Source organism: Equus caballus, chromosome 8 (genome assembly GCF_041296265.1).
Source record: "Equus caballus isolate H_3958 breed thoroughbred chromosome 8, TB-T2T, whole genome shotgun sequence".
Classification (NCBI taxonomy): Eukaryota; Metazoa; Chordata; class Mammalia; order Perissodactyla; family Equidae; genus Equus; species Equus caballus.
Window position 1 is genome coordinate 8,411,910 of NC_091691.1, and position 13,091 is coordinate 8,425,000.

The 13,091-nt window shown below is 44.4% G+C and overlaps 1 protein-coding gene across 11 annotated transcripts in view; it reads left to right on the forward strand.

Annotated features, from left to right (window-relative positions):
• The first annotated feature begins 83 nt into the window (after window positions 1-83).
• The window catches only part of THOC5 (THO complex subunit 5), a 30,957-nt gene continuing 17,949 nt past the window's right edge, over window positions 84-13,091 (forward strand). Inside the window, exons 1-11 of one of the 11 annotated variants that reach the window (XM_005612458.4) lie at window positions 84-331; window positions 1,046-1,149; window positions 1,443-1,623; window positions 2,010-2,141; window positions 3,518-3,661; window positions 4,848-4,961; window positions 5,082-5,179; window positions 7,748-7,894; window positions 9,295-9,409; window positions 12,185-12,317; window positions 13,057-13,089. In XM_005612458.4, the coding sequence (XP_005612515.1) occupies window positions 2,046-2,141; window positions 3,518-3,661; window positions 4,848-4,961; window positions 5,082-5,179; window positions 7,748-7,894; window positions 9,295-9,409; window positions 12,185-12,317; window positions 13,057-13,089 (880 nt within the window). In that variant the 5' untranslated portion in view covers window positions 84-331; window positions 1,046-1,149; window positions 1,443-1,623; window positions 2,010-2,045. Of the gene's footprint in view, window positions 332-1,045; window positions 1,150-1,442; window positions 1,624-2,009; window positions 2,142-2,264; window positions 2,544-3,517; window positions 3,662-4,847; window positions 4,962-5,081; window positions 5,180-7,747; window positions 7,895-9,294; window positions 9,410-12,184; window positions 12,318-13,056; window positions 13,090-13,091 lie in introns of all 11 variants that reach the window. The other 10 variants (XM_023646884.2, XM_014742024.3, XM_070219797.1 and 7 more) reach the window with 10 other exon arrangements.

Consider the following 13,091-nt stretch of genomic DNA (forward strand, 5'->3'; position numbering starts at 1 on the left):
TTGGCAGGGTGCCTACTAGTTATTCCTTTAGGCGCTGGGAAAAGAATGAACGAAGCACTTAACAGTCTTTGACCTTAGCCTCAGTTTCCTGCTTTTAGAGGACAGCGCGAGAGCGTTGGCGGCTGGCACCCGCCCTGACAAGCCAAGCGCCCCAGCCTGCCCACTGCCATCCAGCCCAGCCCCTGCCGGCTCGGCGCGCCTCACTTCCGGCCTCCATGCCTCGCTTCCGGCTGGCCTCTCCTTCCTTCTGCTTCTCTATGGCTCGCGGGCCGCAGTCGTTCCTGCCGGCGGAAGTGGCTCGCTTTCCCGGGCAGGTTCTGGGCGCCGTGCGGTGAGGAGGGGCAGGGGACGACAGGGCTGGGGGGCAAGGCCGGGAGGCAGGGTTGGGCGCTCCGGGACTGAGGTGCGGACGCTCGGAGGGCGTCCCCGGGCTGGAGTCCGACCCGGGCTCTCGGTTCTCGCTTCCCCGGGTGCCCGGCTGCTTGGCGCCGCGCGGTGTTTCCTTATGTGGAAAATGTTAGCTGCAGCATCATTAGGCCGCACATTGTAGGCTTTCCATGATGGCGATGATGATGGTGGCGGTGATAATAGCTCACGTTTACTGTGCGCTGTGTGCGCCAGGCACTCTATTGCATTGCCAAAGTCAGGATTTCCCACGCTTACGCCTTTCGGGTCCCACCTTTGACGATTTTGCCAAATTAACTTAGCATGTACGACTGTTTACTAAAGGTTTTTAATGCAGTCACTTTTTAAATTTAAATGTACTTTAAAAGAAAAATTTAAGTCTCTACCATAAATGGAAAACCTCTTTCAGTTGTATGCAGAAGGTAGTGATAAAAGTTAAATGTATTTAATATGAAAACAGATGATTGTCAGTGATTCTGGCTAGATTTCATTGTCTAAGGCACCGAGACAGAGTCCTTTTGTTAACAAAGGGACATTGGGATTCGTAAATGTTAAAGACAAACTAGGAAAATGAAATGTCCTCCTTGAAGCAATCAGAAGTTTCTAAAAAGAATTGAGAAGGGATCCACTTTCTCCTTAGGTGTTCAGCATTAAGATCACCCGTGTGCCATCTAAGGCCAGATCATCTTCATCAGCTTCCCCAGTGGAGTGCCTCCTGTGTTACTGTCCACAACGACCCCTGAGGTAGGGACTGCTATTCTCATTTGATCTGTGAGGGAACAGACCCAGAGAAAAGTGCAGTGACTGGTCCCAGGACTCATAGTCCAAAAATTGTCGGTGGAGACCCCAGCTCAGGGCTTCTCTGGCTCTACTGCAATGAGCTCTTGGCTCCCTCAGGAAGTGTTGGTGACAGATTCATTGGGGTAAAGGGGATAGTGCTGCCCACCACAGGGGGCTGAGGTGACATCCAGGAGAGGGAGGATGCTTTGTGACCATAGAACCCCATGAAATGTAGGTTTCATTCTTTTAAATTTCAGGGTCAACCAGGGAGTTGATGGCATCGCCAGATGAGATGATGGCAAGATTAGGAGGCACAATAATATAGTTGTCACGGACACTGTTATGGCATCTGATGGACTGAAGCTTTAGCATATGAGCTGTGAGACCTTGGGCAGGTCATTCACCTTTCTCAGCCTCAGTGTTCTCATCTGTAAAATGGTACTTGCTCTTATCTGAAAGATATGTTAGAAGGATCAAATGAGAACATACTCATAAATTGCTTAGGTCAAGGTCCAGCACAGAGTGATCCATCTATAGTATTGGGAATGGGTTTGTATGCTGGGTTGAGGAGTTTGGCCAGTGGGATAGGGGTGGTGCCTTTAAAGGAGGTGGAAGTGAGGAAGATGAATTCATTTTCGACAGGCTGAGGGATGATTCCCCTTTTTACAGAGGATTAAACCGAGGCTTCGGAGGGTTGGGTGACTTTTCTTGAGTAACCAAGGGTGTAAATGGCCAGAACTGCTAGTTAGACTTCAGTATTCTGACTCCAGGAAAATCTCCAGTTCCAACTCTGGAAAATATCAAAAGCATTCTTCTCTTAACAGGTCTCTGCTGTTTCCTCCTGACCTCATCAAACAACCATGTCATCAGAATCAAGCAAAAAACGGAAGCCCAAAGTGATCCGAAGTGATGGAGCCCCAGCTGAAGGGAAGCGTAATCGTTCTGACACTGAGCAGGTGAGATCAGCCAGGGCTGCCGTGCTGCTGAGAAATTGCAGCTTGTGGCCAAGCACCTGGCAGTGGGTTTGCAGCACCTGAGGGTCCCAGGAACAACCTCCCACGTGGCCTCTGCTTGACCAGGTCAAGCCTGGAATTCTCGTGGCTCTACAGAACTTGAGTATCCACGTCAGATTTAGCTTCAGCATCCCAAGAAGCAACAAGCCTGTAATAGACATGATTAATGCATGAACAGAGAATGCACTCTAGTATGGCGTGTCTCCAGTTTTCCTGATGGTCAGAAGAAGGCAGTCCATCTGCAGACGCCTCTGGAGCTTTGGCGACGTGGCATCCCTGGTCTGCTGCAGAGACAGTGTCAGAACCATATGCCCGCAGAACATCTGTAGCCTGAGAGCCCACATGGTCAGCAGGTTCTTCTCCTTTTGCTGTTTCTCTCTCCTTGTATCTGTCAAGCTAATTTATGACTTAACTTTTATTTGGTTGGTTATGTTTTTTGTTTTTAAAATAGAAACGGACCAGCTTAAATTTAAATAGAAAGTGATGCTTTCCCCAGCTTTAGGAAGTCAAGATTAATGAAGAACCTTATCTTTTTTGGAGCATTGGTTCTGACCTTTTTTTTATTGAGGTATAACATTATAACTAACATATAACATTATATTAGTTTCAGGTGTACAACATAATGATTTGATATTTGTATATGTTGCAAAATGATCATCACAATTAACGTCTGTCACCATACGTAGTTACAAATTTTTTTTCTCGTGATGAGTATTTTTAAGATCCACTTTCTTAGTAACTTTCAAATATGCAATATAATATTATTAACTACAGCTAAAAATGATGTGTTCTGTTTCCTCTAAAGGCTGGGAGACCAAGATGATATTTTAGTCTCTGCTGAAACTTGATTTGACCATTTAAACACCCATCAGTATGAATTTGGTTAAATGAATTCTACTTCATCTCTCTAGTAGACTACCATGCATCCATTTCAATGGAGACTTATATTTATTGGGATGGGAAATGATACTAAATAGCATGGAGGATATGATCGCATTTTGTTTAAAAATAAAATTTGTATTTATCCACAGTATTAACAATGGAGTTATTTCAAGCTGGGAAGTGAGATTACAGGCAATTTTTCATTTTGTTTTTGATACTCCTAACTATGTTTCTCTGATACTAAGCATGCATTACTTTATAAGGAGAAAGAGGAAAAGATGAATTCTTTTCCATTCTGAAAAGAAGAAAAGCATGTGAGGACCAGATCCTTTAGAGACTTGACTTGGGGCTTCATTGTTATTGATCTCAACCAGTGTCCTGGTCCCAACAGGGGGACTTCTACTCGCCACCCAAGGCCTCTATCTTTGCCTCCACAGGAAGGTAAATACTACAGTGAGGAGGCTGAGGTGGACCTGCGGGACCCAGGCAGAGACTATGAGCTGTACAAGTACACATGCCAGGAGCTGCAGAGGCTCATGGCCGAGATCCAGGACCTGAAGAGCCGGGGAGGCAAGGATGTGGTAAGGAGTGGGGCTGGGTGGACATGAAATTGGTGGGTCTGCACGGATGGACCTATTTTGCACCTGCCAGAGCTCTTGATCTTAGTCTTCTATCCTAGCCATGATCAGGTGGTTGGGACCTAGGGGCTCCAGAGACCTGCGTATTTATTTTTTTTTTGAGGAATATTAACCCTGAGCTAACTACTGCCAATCCTCTTTTTGCTGGGGAAGACTGGCCCTGAGCTAACATCCATGCCCATCTTCCTCTGCTTTATATGTGGGATGCCTACCATAGCATGGCTTGCCAAGCGGTGCCATGTCCGCACCTGGGATCCGAACTGGTAAACCCTGGGACGCCGAAGTGGCACGTGCGCACTTAACTGCTGTGCCACCTGGCCGGCCCCCTGCCTATTAATTTATTAGAAGGTCTCATCATCACTCAATCACAAATTATAGTAATGAAAGTACAGGATAGTTAATTTTTCCATAACTGTAACTTGATAATTCATCCAACTGATATTTATTAAGTGCTAGTCATTTTACGAGGTGTTGAGAAGAGATGGTACATGTAAATTCCTTTGCCATTATAAGGATGGATCTATCCAAGTAAATCATAGACTAAAAGTGAAATTATCATTAATAGTAAATGAGTAAACCAGGCTTCAGGGCAGAGAAACTAAACAGTGTGACTGAAAACTAGATAGATAAGTTCAAAACAAAACAATCCATATTTTTCCAGGAATCTCACTTATTTATAGTTAGACTGGCCAATATTGTTAAGAGTATTACATTCTACATCCTATCTATTTTATTATAGCCAAGCTTTACAGCTATAATTCTGTTATTTTCATTTAAATTATTCTGTAATGTTATTTTTAGAGGTCAAATTGTGTGGCAAGATGTTGCTTTTGGTAGCATCTCTGTGTACGGTATTTAGGGACAGATATTAATTGTGCCTTAGCTGTACTTGCTCCGTCTTCAATTCTTTTACTTTGGTCCAAGCAGAAGTTGCTTTTTTTGCCTAGAAACGTTCAGCACTTCATTGATGCAGTCTTTCTTCCATTTCCTTCTGACATTGCTCATGGTTCTGAGCTTCCCTCCAGTGTCTGTTTTTGGCCCTGGGGGAGGATGGGTCAGTAGTGAGGGGCTGAAGGAAACTGAGCCAGCACCTGTTGTCAGGGTCTAAACCAGTTTTCTTTGCCCACAGGCAGTTGAGATAGAAGATCGGAGAATCCAGAGCTGTGTGCATTTCATGACTCTGAAGAAGCTTAACCGATTAGCCCACATCAGGTTGAAGAAAGGAAGAGATCAAACCCATGAGGTAGGAGTTGAGAGGTTTAACGCCGCCTCCTGCCCATTCCCTCCTAGGAGTTTGCTGCTGCTCTGCCCTGCCCCATTCCACCCTGACTTACCCCACTCACCTCTGACCTTGTCCTTTCAGGCCAAGCAGAAAGTAGACGCGTATCACCTGCAGCTCCAGAACCTGTTGTATGAGGTGATGCACCTGCAGAAGGAGATCACCAAATGTCTGGAGTTTAAGTAAGTTTTGGAAGACAGGGCTTTGGCACAGATGGTCTGTTGGTAATTGCTTTTTCCTGCATAGCTCAGTGTGAGCCAGTCTTTTTAGAAAGAAGTCAGATGAGTTTGGAGACTGCAGGATCGGGGAGAAGGGAGAATAGACTGCTTTGCGTGGGCGAATGGGAAGCAGTAGTTTTAGGCCACACAAAGAACCTCAGGAGCCCGTCTGACCCTTTTGAATTCTGAGCTCTGAACCTGGTGAAAAGCAGTTCTCTCTCCCCAGCAGGGGCCTTGGCATTACCAGTTGAGTGCAGGGCACCTTGTATGGGAGAAACTCACTTCCCAGTTACATCCTTTTAACCTTTTGGCCCAGCTTTCCTCTCTAAAGTTCTAGCAATTCATTTTTGCAAGTAGATTTTATTCTTTGGAACCTAAACTTCTTGCTGCTTAGCTGCCTTCAGGTGAACAACGACACTTTGTCAGTGTCTTTAAGCTGTGATGCCTCTTGGCAAAACCAAGCTGGGTGATGAGAAAGAGGGAGTCGACAGAGGAAGAGAAGGAACGTGTATTTGCTTGATCAGACCTATTTGTGCAAACTGAAGGGAGGCAGGTTTTATGTGTTATAAACTTGGGATTAGGGGGGCCACGTTAGACATTGGGTCCAGTGTATTTTTAATAATGATGGGCACTGATTTTTTTTTTTTTTGAGGAAGATCAGTCCCGAGCTAACATCTGCTGCCAATCCTCCTCTTATTTTTTGCTGAGGAAGACTGGCCCTGAGCTAACATTCATGCCCATCTTCCTCTACTTTATATCTGGGATGCCTACCATAGCATGGCTTGCCAAGTGGTGCCATGTCCGCACCTGGGATCCAAACTGGCGAACCCCAGGCTGCTAAAGCAGAACATGCACACTTAACTGCTGTGCCACCGGGCCGGTCCCTGGGTGCTGATTTTTAAGAGGTGTCTATCTGTTTCACAAATACATCGCATAGTAATACTTAAATACTAATAGAGGTGAAATCCACATCAAGTCTGAACCTGAGTTAACGGTATGGTACTATTGTCACTTTCCTAGTTTTGACAATATACTGTGCTTAGATAAGATATTATCATTGCGGGAACATGGAGGAAGGGTACACAGAGGAAATAATCTCTCAGTACTATTTTTGAAACTTCTTGTGAGTCTTAAACTATTTACATACAAAGAAGGTATAAAAACAAAAGAATGTGATGCCCTACCTCTAACTCTTACTCAGATGAAAGCGGATGAACCCAGAATACAACAGAACTTGGCCCTGTGGGGAGGCAAGTGGCCACGTGGAAGCAGCATGGGCCCTGAAATTAGACAGCCTGGGTTCAAATCCCAGCTCTGCCGCTCAGAGCTGTGTGACTTTGAGCAAGCTGCTTACCTATGGAAGCCACATCTCACTTGAAAAATGGAGACAAAAATCCCCATCTTACAGAGTTGCTGTGAAAATTAAGGGAGGTCAGGATGGCATACAGTTGGTTCTTAATACTTGGCAGCTGTTGTTATTTATTTTTTTTAATTTAGGTCACATTGGTTTATAACATTATATAGATTTCAGATATACATCATTATATTTTGATTTCTGTATACACTACATCACATTCACCACCAGAAGTCTAGTTTCCATCCATCACAGTACAAATGTTCCCCTTTGACACTTTCACCCTCCCCAACACCCTTTCCCCTCTGGTAACCACTGGTGTGTTCTCTGTATCTATGTGTTTGTTTATTTATCTTCCACATATGAGTGACGTCATGCAATATTTGACTTTCTCCATCGGACTTATTTCACTTAGTATAATACCCTCTAGGCCCATCCATGTTATTGCAAATGGCATGATTTTGTCTTTTTTTATGGCTGAGTAGTATTCCTCTGTGTGTGCGTGTGCGCACACTGCATCTTCTTTATCCATTCATCCATTGATGGGCACTTAGGTTGTTTCCACGTCTTGGCTTTTGTAAATAATATAACTGCTGTTATTACCATCATCTCTCCACAGCTTGAGCACTATGTTAATGCAACAAAGAATATTGGATTTCTTTTATACATGTGTGTCACTATACATGTAACAAAGTCGGTAGATCTCTTTCACATCTGTTCATGCCATGCTGAATCTTCCCTGTCCTATGCTTATGCAGTTAATGTTTTGAATTTAAGTGCATTCTCAAGTTTATTCCTGTTAAATGGCATTTCTTGGCTTCATCTTGACAGTCTAGGCCTAAACGTTAGTGTTTTTATTTGATTCTTTAAGCTCTTAGCTCTCTTGCTCAGCTTGGAGTCATCTGTAAATTTGATAAGCATCCCTTCCAGGTCTTTAGCTAATTCATGGGTAGAAAGGTTGGACAGCATGGATAAGGATCTTGTGGCATGTCACCAACTACCTCTCTTCAGACTGAAACGTCTGCTCATGAGCATTTGCTGAGAAGACTGGGTTCCAAGTTCCTGAGTAGTTGCAGACCAGGGCTAAGTGGGCATCCACTGGGGGGAACTGTGGGCCTGCTTAAGGCACAGTTTAGGTTCCAGCGAGTGGCACCTTGACATCCAATTTTTGCCTGCAGGTCAAAGCACGAAGAAATTGATCTGGTCAGTTTAGAGGAGTTTTATAAGGAGGCTCCTCCAGATATCAGCAAGGCTGAAGTCACCATGGGAGACCCTCACCAGCAAACCCTCGCACGTCTGGACTGGGAACTGGAGCAGCGGAAAAGGTGGCATTTCCTCCTTCCTGATCTTGTTAACCTGTGCAGACATGGACCTTTAACCATGAGGGACGGTGCTTTGTCATGACCCAGGATCAGATAGCAAAGCACTGTGGAACTGGCAGAATAGTCTCTAAGACCAAGTCCCACTTTGTGTTAATTCACACTTTATGGTTCAAACTTGGTCAACCGCATCATGGGTGGGACAGGAATTGCTTAAGGCTCTTAGCAGAAAGTTAGAGTAACCTTTCTTTGAGAATTTTAGCCTGAGACCTAAATACCTTTTGTACCATAAATCTTTCTTTTTAACCTTTTCCTCTGCCTATAAGCATATCCTTGTGGTATTATAAAACTTTGCAAACATTATTGTAGAAGGTTGTACAGCATTCCACTGTATAGACAAATTGTAATTCACATAATTGTCTCCCTGTAGGATTGGACTTCTAGGTGGTTCCAATTTTTTGCTATCATAAATAATGCTTCAAGGCATACCTTTACATATAAAACATTTCTCTACTAGTAAAGAGCTTTTATTTATTAGTTGTAAATAGAATGTTTATACTGTGTAGTTTAATCTAGGTCTTTCTAAGAGTACAGTGTATTTTTTTTTCTTACTGGACTTTTCATGGTTGTATCCCTTCCATTATGGTGACTTTTTTCCCTTTCCTATTTGTCCATGAATTCTAGGGCTTATGGTTGACACATCTGCTCTGTTTTCCCTCGGAGAAGCTGCTGTTTTTAATCCCTTGCCTTTTTCTGTTACACTGTGTTCTGTGCCTTTGGTCTCTCTATGAATCTAATAAGCACTGATTCTGGTTCTTAGGGAATTGGTGTCAATTTTTTAGCAGATGGCACTGGCTGTTCACTGCCTTGTTGAGTACACTGCTTGCCCTGGGCACAGGCTAAGCCGTGAGTGTTGCATTCCTGTGGCACTGGTCTGGAATCCATCCCCACCCTGCCCCACTCAGGCCAGTCTGTGGGCTCCTTTGGGTCCTGTAGCTTTAATGTTTGTAAAATTTCTGGGTCTAGCCTCTGAGGCAAGAAATGGAGCAGCACATGACCCCAGGGCATTCCCTGGTGGTCACAGGCAGAGCTTCTGGAGCCAGACAGGCTTGGATTTAGAGCCCAGCTCTGTGCTTGCTCTTAGATGACCTTGGGCAAGTTATCTACCTCCCTGAACCTTCTAGGAATAGGAAAAGTCCATATCTTCCAGGGTTTTTATAAGGATTAAATGTGGTAATGTTTGTAAAGAGTTCTCCACAGTGCCTGGCAAATAGTAAGTGCTAGATAAACATTAGCAGTTAATCATGACTGCTGTCATTAGATAGAGTCTGACAGTGAACAGGTGTGTCGGGGTGTCCGTGGGGAGCATTTCTGTGACAGTGCTCTGTCCTTCCTCACCCCAACAGGCTGGCGGAGAAGTACCGAGAGTGCCTGTCCAACAAGGAGAAGATCCTCAAGGAGATCGAGGTGAAGAAGGAGTACCTGAGCAGCCTCCAGCCTCGTCTCAACAGCATCATGCAGGTGAGGTCTTCCCCCTACATCACCTTCCTTCCTCGGTCTTTTGCTTTGCCTTCACCACCCAGTGAGGCCTTGCTGACCTGAGGCTGCCAGCAGCCTCACCCTTTGGGTTTTGTAGGGTCTCTTACCCAAATCAATGTTAGAGCTCGGTGCAAGGACGGCCCTGTCTGTAGTCCTACCCCCTGGTACGATAAGGTTGTGTCCTAGGTTGAAGAAATGCTGGCCACATGGGCTCAGGAACAAATACACACATTTACCTGGGACATTTTCTTTTCACCCAGAGCCTCTTCCAGGTAAAACACTCTTGTAAACTCTAAGTTTAGTTTACACACTGCATGGTCTCGAACAGCGCCACAGTCTCCAGGCATCTAAGCACGCTTCTGTGGATATCTGTTAGATCCCTCGACTGTACCTCAGGGGCAGATGCTCAGCAGATCTACTCACTCTGAAAAGAAATTTACTTGTATTTGAAAACTGTTGTGTACCTTAGGAGGAAAAGCCCCCACTTTATCTGTAAAATGTCTTTCTATATAGGTGACCTATTTTTGTTTGCTTTGTGAAATCACGTTTGGTCTAAATCCTTGTGGTTTTGTGCAGCAAGGTAAATGATTAATATGGAAGAACTTTGCGAAAGGACCCTAGAGAAATTATAAATTCCCTTTTCTAGGATTTGGCAAGATCTACATTTTCTTCCTTCAACTTTAGGTGTATAATTAGAATTGTTAACAAATATTCTCAGCACTTTGTAATAGGACAAAAAGAAAACAGAAACTCCAAGTTTGTGTTGTACTTAATTTTTCCTGTTAACTGGAAACTCTCTAAATGTTTCTAAATAGGGTATGGGTTGAATAAATTCTTGTATTTACAGGCTTACAGTTGTGATGGAAATAAGGAACATCATACCACTGGTAGAATAACTGGACAGAAAGAAGATCTATCATATTGTCAAAACAGTGCTAGTTGTAGAACATAAAGTATGGCCTCATTTGCATACCTTCATTTACAAAGTATCTGTAAGGATATATACATGTGTGAGTCCAGTGTATGCTTAGCAAAGTCTGTATTCAAACCAAACCTTAACGGTTGCTGTTGGGCGTTGGGAACTGGAAGTTTTTGCTTTAGAAACTTGAATACAACTTTTTAAAGCAATGTACATATATTGCTTTTTAAAGAATAATTTTACATATAGAAAAGCATATGGCTCATAAGTGTACTGCTCAGTGAATATTCACTAAGTGAACACATCTGTGTAACCAGCACCCAAATTAAGAAGAACATTATCACTTTTCCAGAAACTACTTTATTCCCCTTTCTGGTCACTTATCTCCTCCCACCCCTCAGTAACCATTATCTTGACTTCTAACATCATAGGTTAGTTTGGCCTGTTTTTGAACTTATACAAACGGAATCATGTAGTACAGACTCTTGTATCTGGCTTCTTTTGCTCAACAGTATGTTTATGAGATTCATCTATGCTGTTGTGAGTACCAGGAGTTCATTTATTTTCATTGATGTTTAATATTTGATTGTGGGTGTTTCCAGTTTGGAGCTAATATGAATAATGCTGCTACAAATATTCTTATATGTGTCCTTTGGTGCACATGTCTACATACCTTGTTGAATATATACCCAGGAGTGAAACTTCTGGGTTACAGAGTATGCTGTGCATTTATGTAGCTTTGGTAGACACTGAAACAGTTTTCTAAAGTGATCGTACTGATTTATGGGAACTCTCCCCAGCAGCCTATGAGAGTTCTAATTGCTCCACATCCTTGTCAATACTTGATATTGTCAGTCTTTTTAATTTTAGCCATTCTGAAGGGCATTGCTTATGGTTTTAATTTCCCTTTCCCAGGGGACCAGTGTTGTTGAGCACAGCACCTTTTATATGCTTATTGGATTTTGGATTACCCCTTTTGTGAAGAGCCTGTTCAAGTCTTTTGCCCATTTTTCTGTTGGATTGCTTGTAATTCTTCATATTTTCTAGAGAGGAATCTTCTGCGGATACTGTACCTACTCTGTGACTTTCCTTTTCACTCTTGTAATGATATCTTTTAATGAGCAGCTGTTCTTAATTTTAATGTTAACTAATTATCAGTATTTTCCATTATGGTTAGTGCTTTTGTGTCCTGTTTAAGAAATCTCTGTCCCAGGGTCGTGGAGATATTCTCCATGGGGATTTTTTTTTTTTTTTTGAGGAAGATTGACCCTGAGCTAACATCTGTGCCCATCTTCTTCTACTTTATATGTGGGATGCCTGCCACAGCATGGCTTGATAAGCGGTGCATAGGTCCACGCCCGGGATCCGAACTGGCGAACTCCAGGCCGCCAAAGTGGAGCATAAGAACTTAACCACTGTGCCACCAGGCCAGCCTGACAATTGATTTTTTTTTGAGGAAGATTAGCCCTGAGCTAACGTCTGCTGCCAATCCTCCTCTTTTTGCTGAGGAAGACTGGCCCTGAGCTAACATCCGTGCCCATCTCCCTCTACTTTATATGTGGGACGCCTGCCCCAGCATGGCTTGCCAAGCGGTGCCATGTCCGCACCCGGGATCCGAACCGGCGAACCTGGGACACCAAAGCGGAACATGCGCGCTTAACTGCTGTGCCACCGGGCCGGCCCTGAATTTTTTGTATTGACCTTTTATCCGTCTCATAGTTCTGTTAGCTTATCACATATCACTTTCATAAATAAAAAACTAAATGGTTTTTAGCCACATATTCATATGTGGACTGCCTGAAACGAGAAAACAAAAATCCTTCTTTCGTTGCATGCAGGCTTCCCTCCCAGTGCAGGAGTACCTGTTTATGCCATTCGACCAGGCTCACAAGCAATATGAGACAGCCAGACACCTGCCGCCTCCCCTCTATGTCCTCTTTGTCCAGGCTACTGCATATGGTCAGGCTTGTGGTGAGTGCGGGAGCTGGGGGAGGAGGAGGGGCTGTGGGAGCAGCAGCCGTGGCCGACTGAGTCATTTGGAAGCACTGCCTGCTGAGGAAAACTCCCTGGCCCTGCTCAGAAGCCCTCAGGTGACAGACGCTGCCTCCCCTCTGCACCGCCCAGCATGGCTGCTCTGACCAGCTGGCCTGAGGCTGGACTAACGTGATGGGCATTTCAGAATGGATGGCTTTGAATCTCTGATGAGTCTGGCTGGTTGGCTCTTGGGTACAGTGCCTAGGCAGCCTGTCTGGGCTCCCAGGCACTCACCCCATCAAGGCGTGCTTGGCAGGTGGATTGGTGCCTCTTGTTCTGCTTTACAGAGTGGGCTTGGTGAACACAGATCCTAGCCAGCTCTCCCAGTCTCTCACCATGCCCTAAACAGGCTGTATGTCATTACAGTGAATTACCAAGTGAAAGGATGTGTCCTCATTAAGCTTAAGGGCAGCCCTTTACTCCACTAGGGTTTTGGGAAGTTTTTGGAGACCACCTCTTGCCCTACTGCAGCTTTCACCCAGCACCTAAATTATTCTCCCCTCCCCTCCCCCTGCTCTGCCCCGCCCCCCGCCAGCCCTGCATCGGTCATATATTGCAATAGTGCATGCTTCTCCTAGCCATGGGCACCAACACATTACTGTCTCTCTTCTTGTGTCTTCCTGGTCCTTCTGGATCTCTCCCTACCCTTTGTTCTCCCTCCTGTTTCCATCATCAGCTCATATGAAATCCTCCCAGCCCCCTAGACAGGGT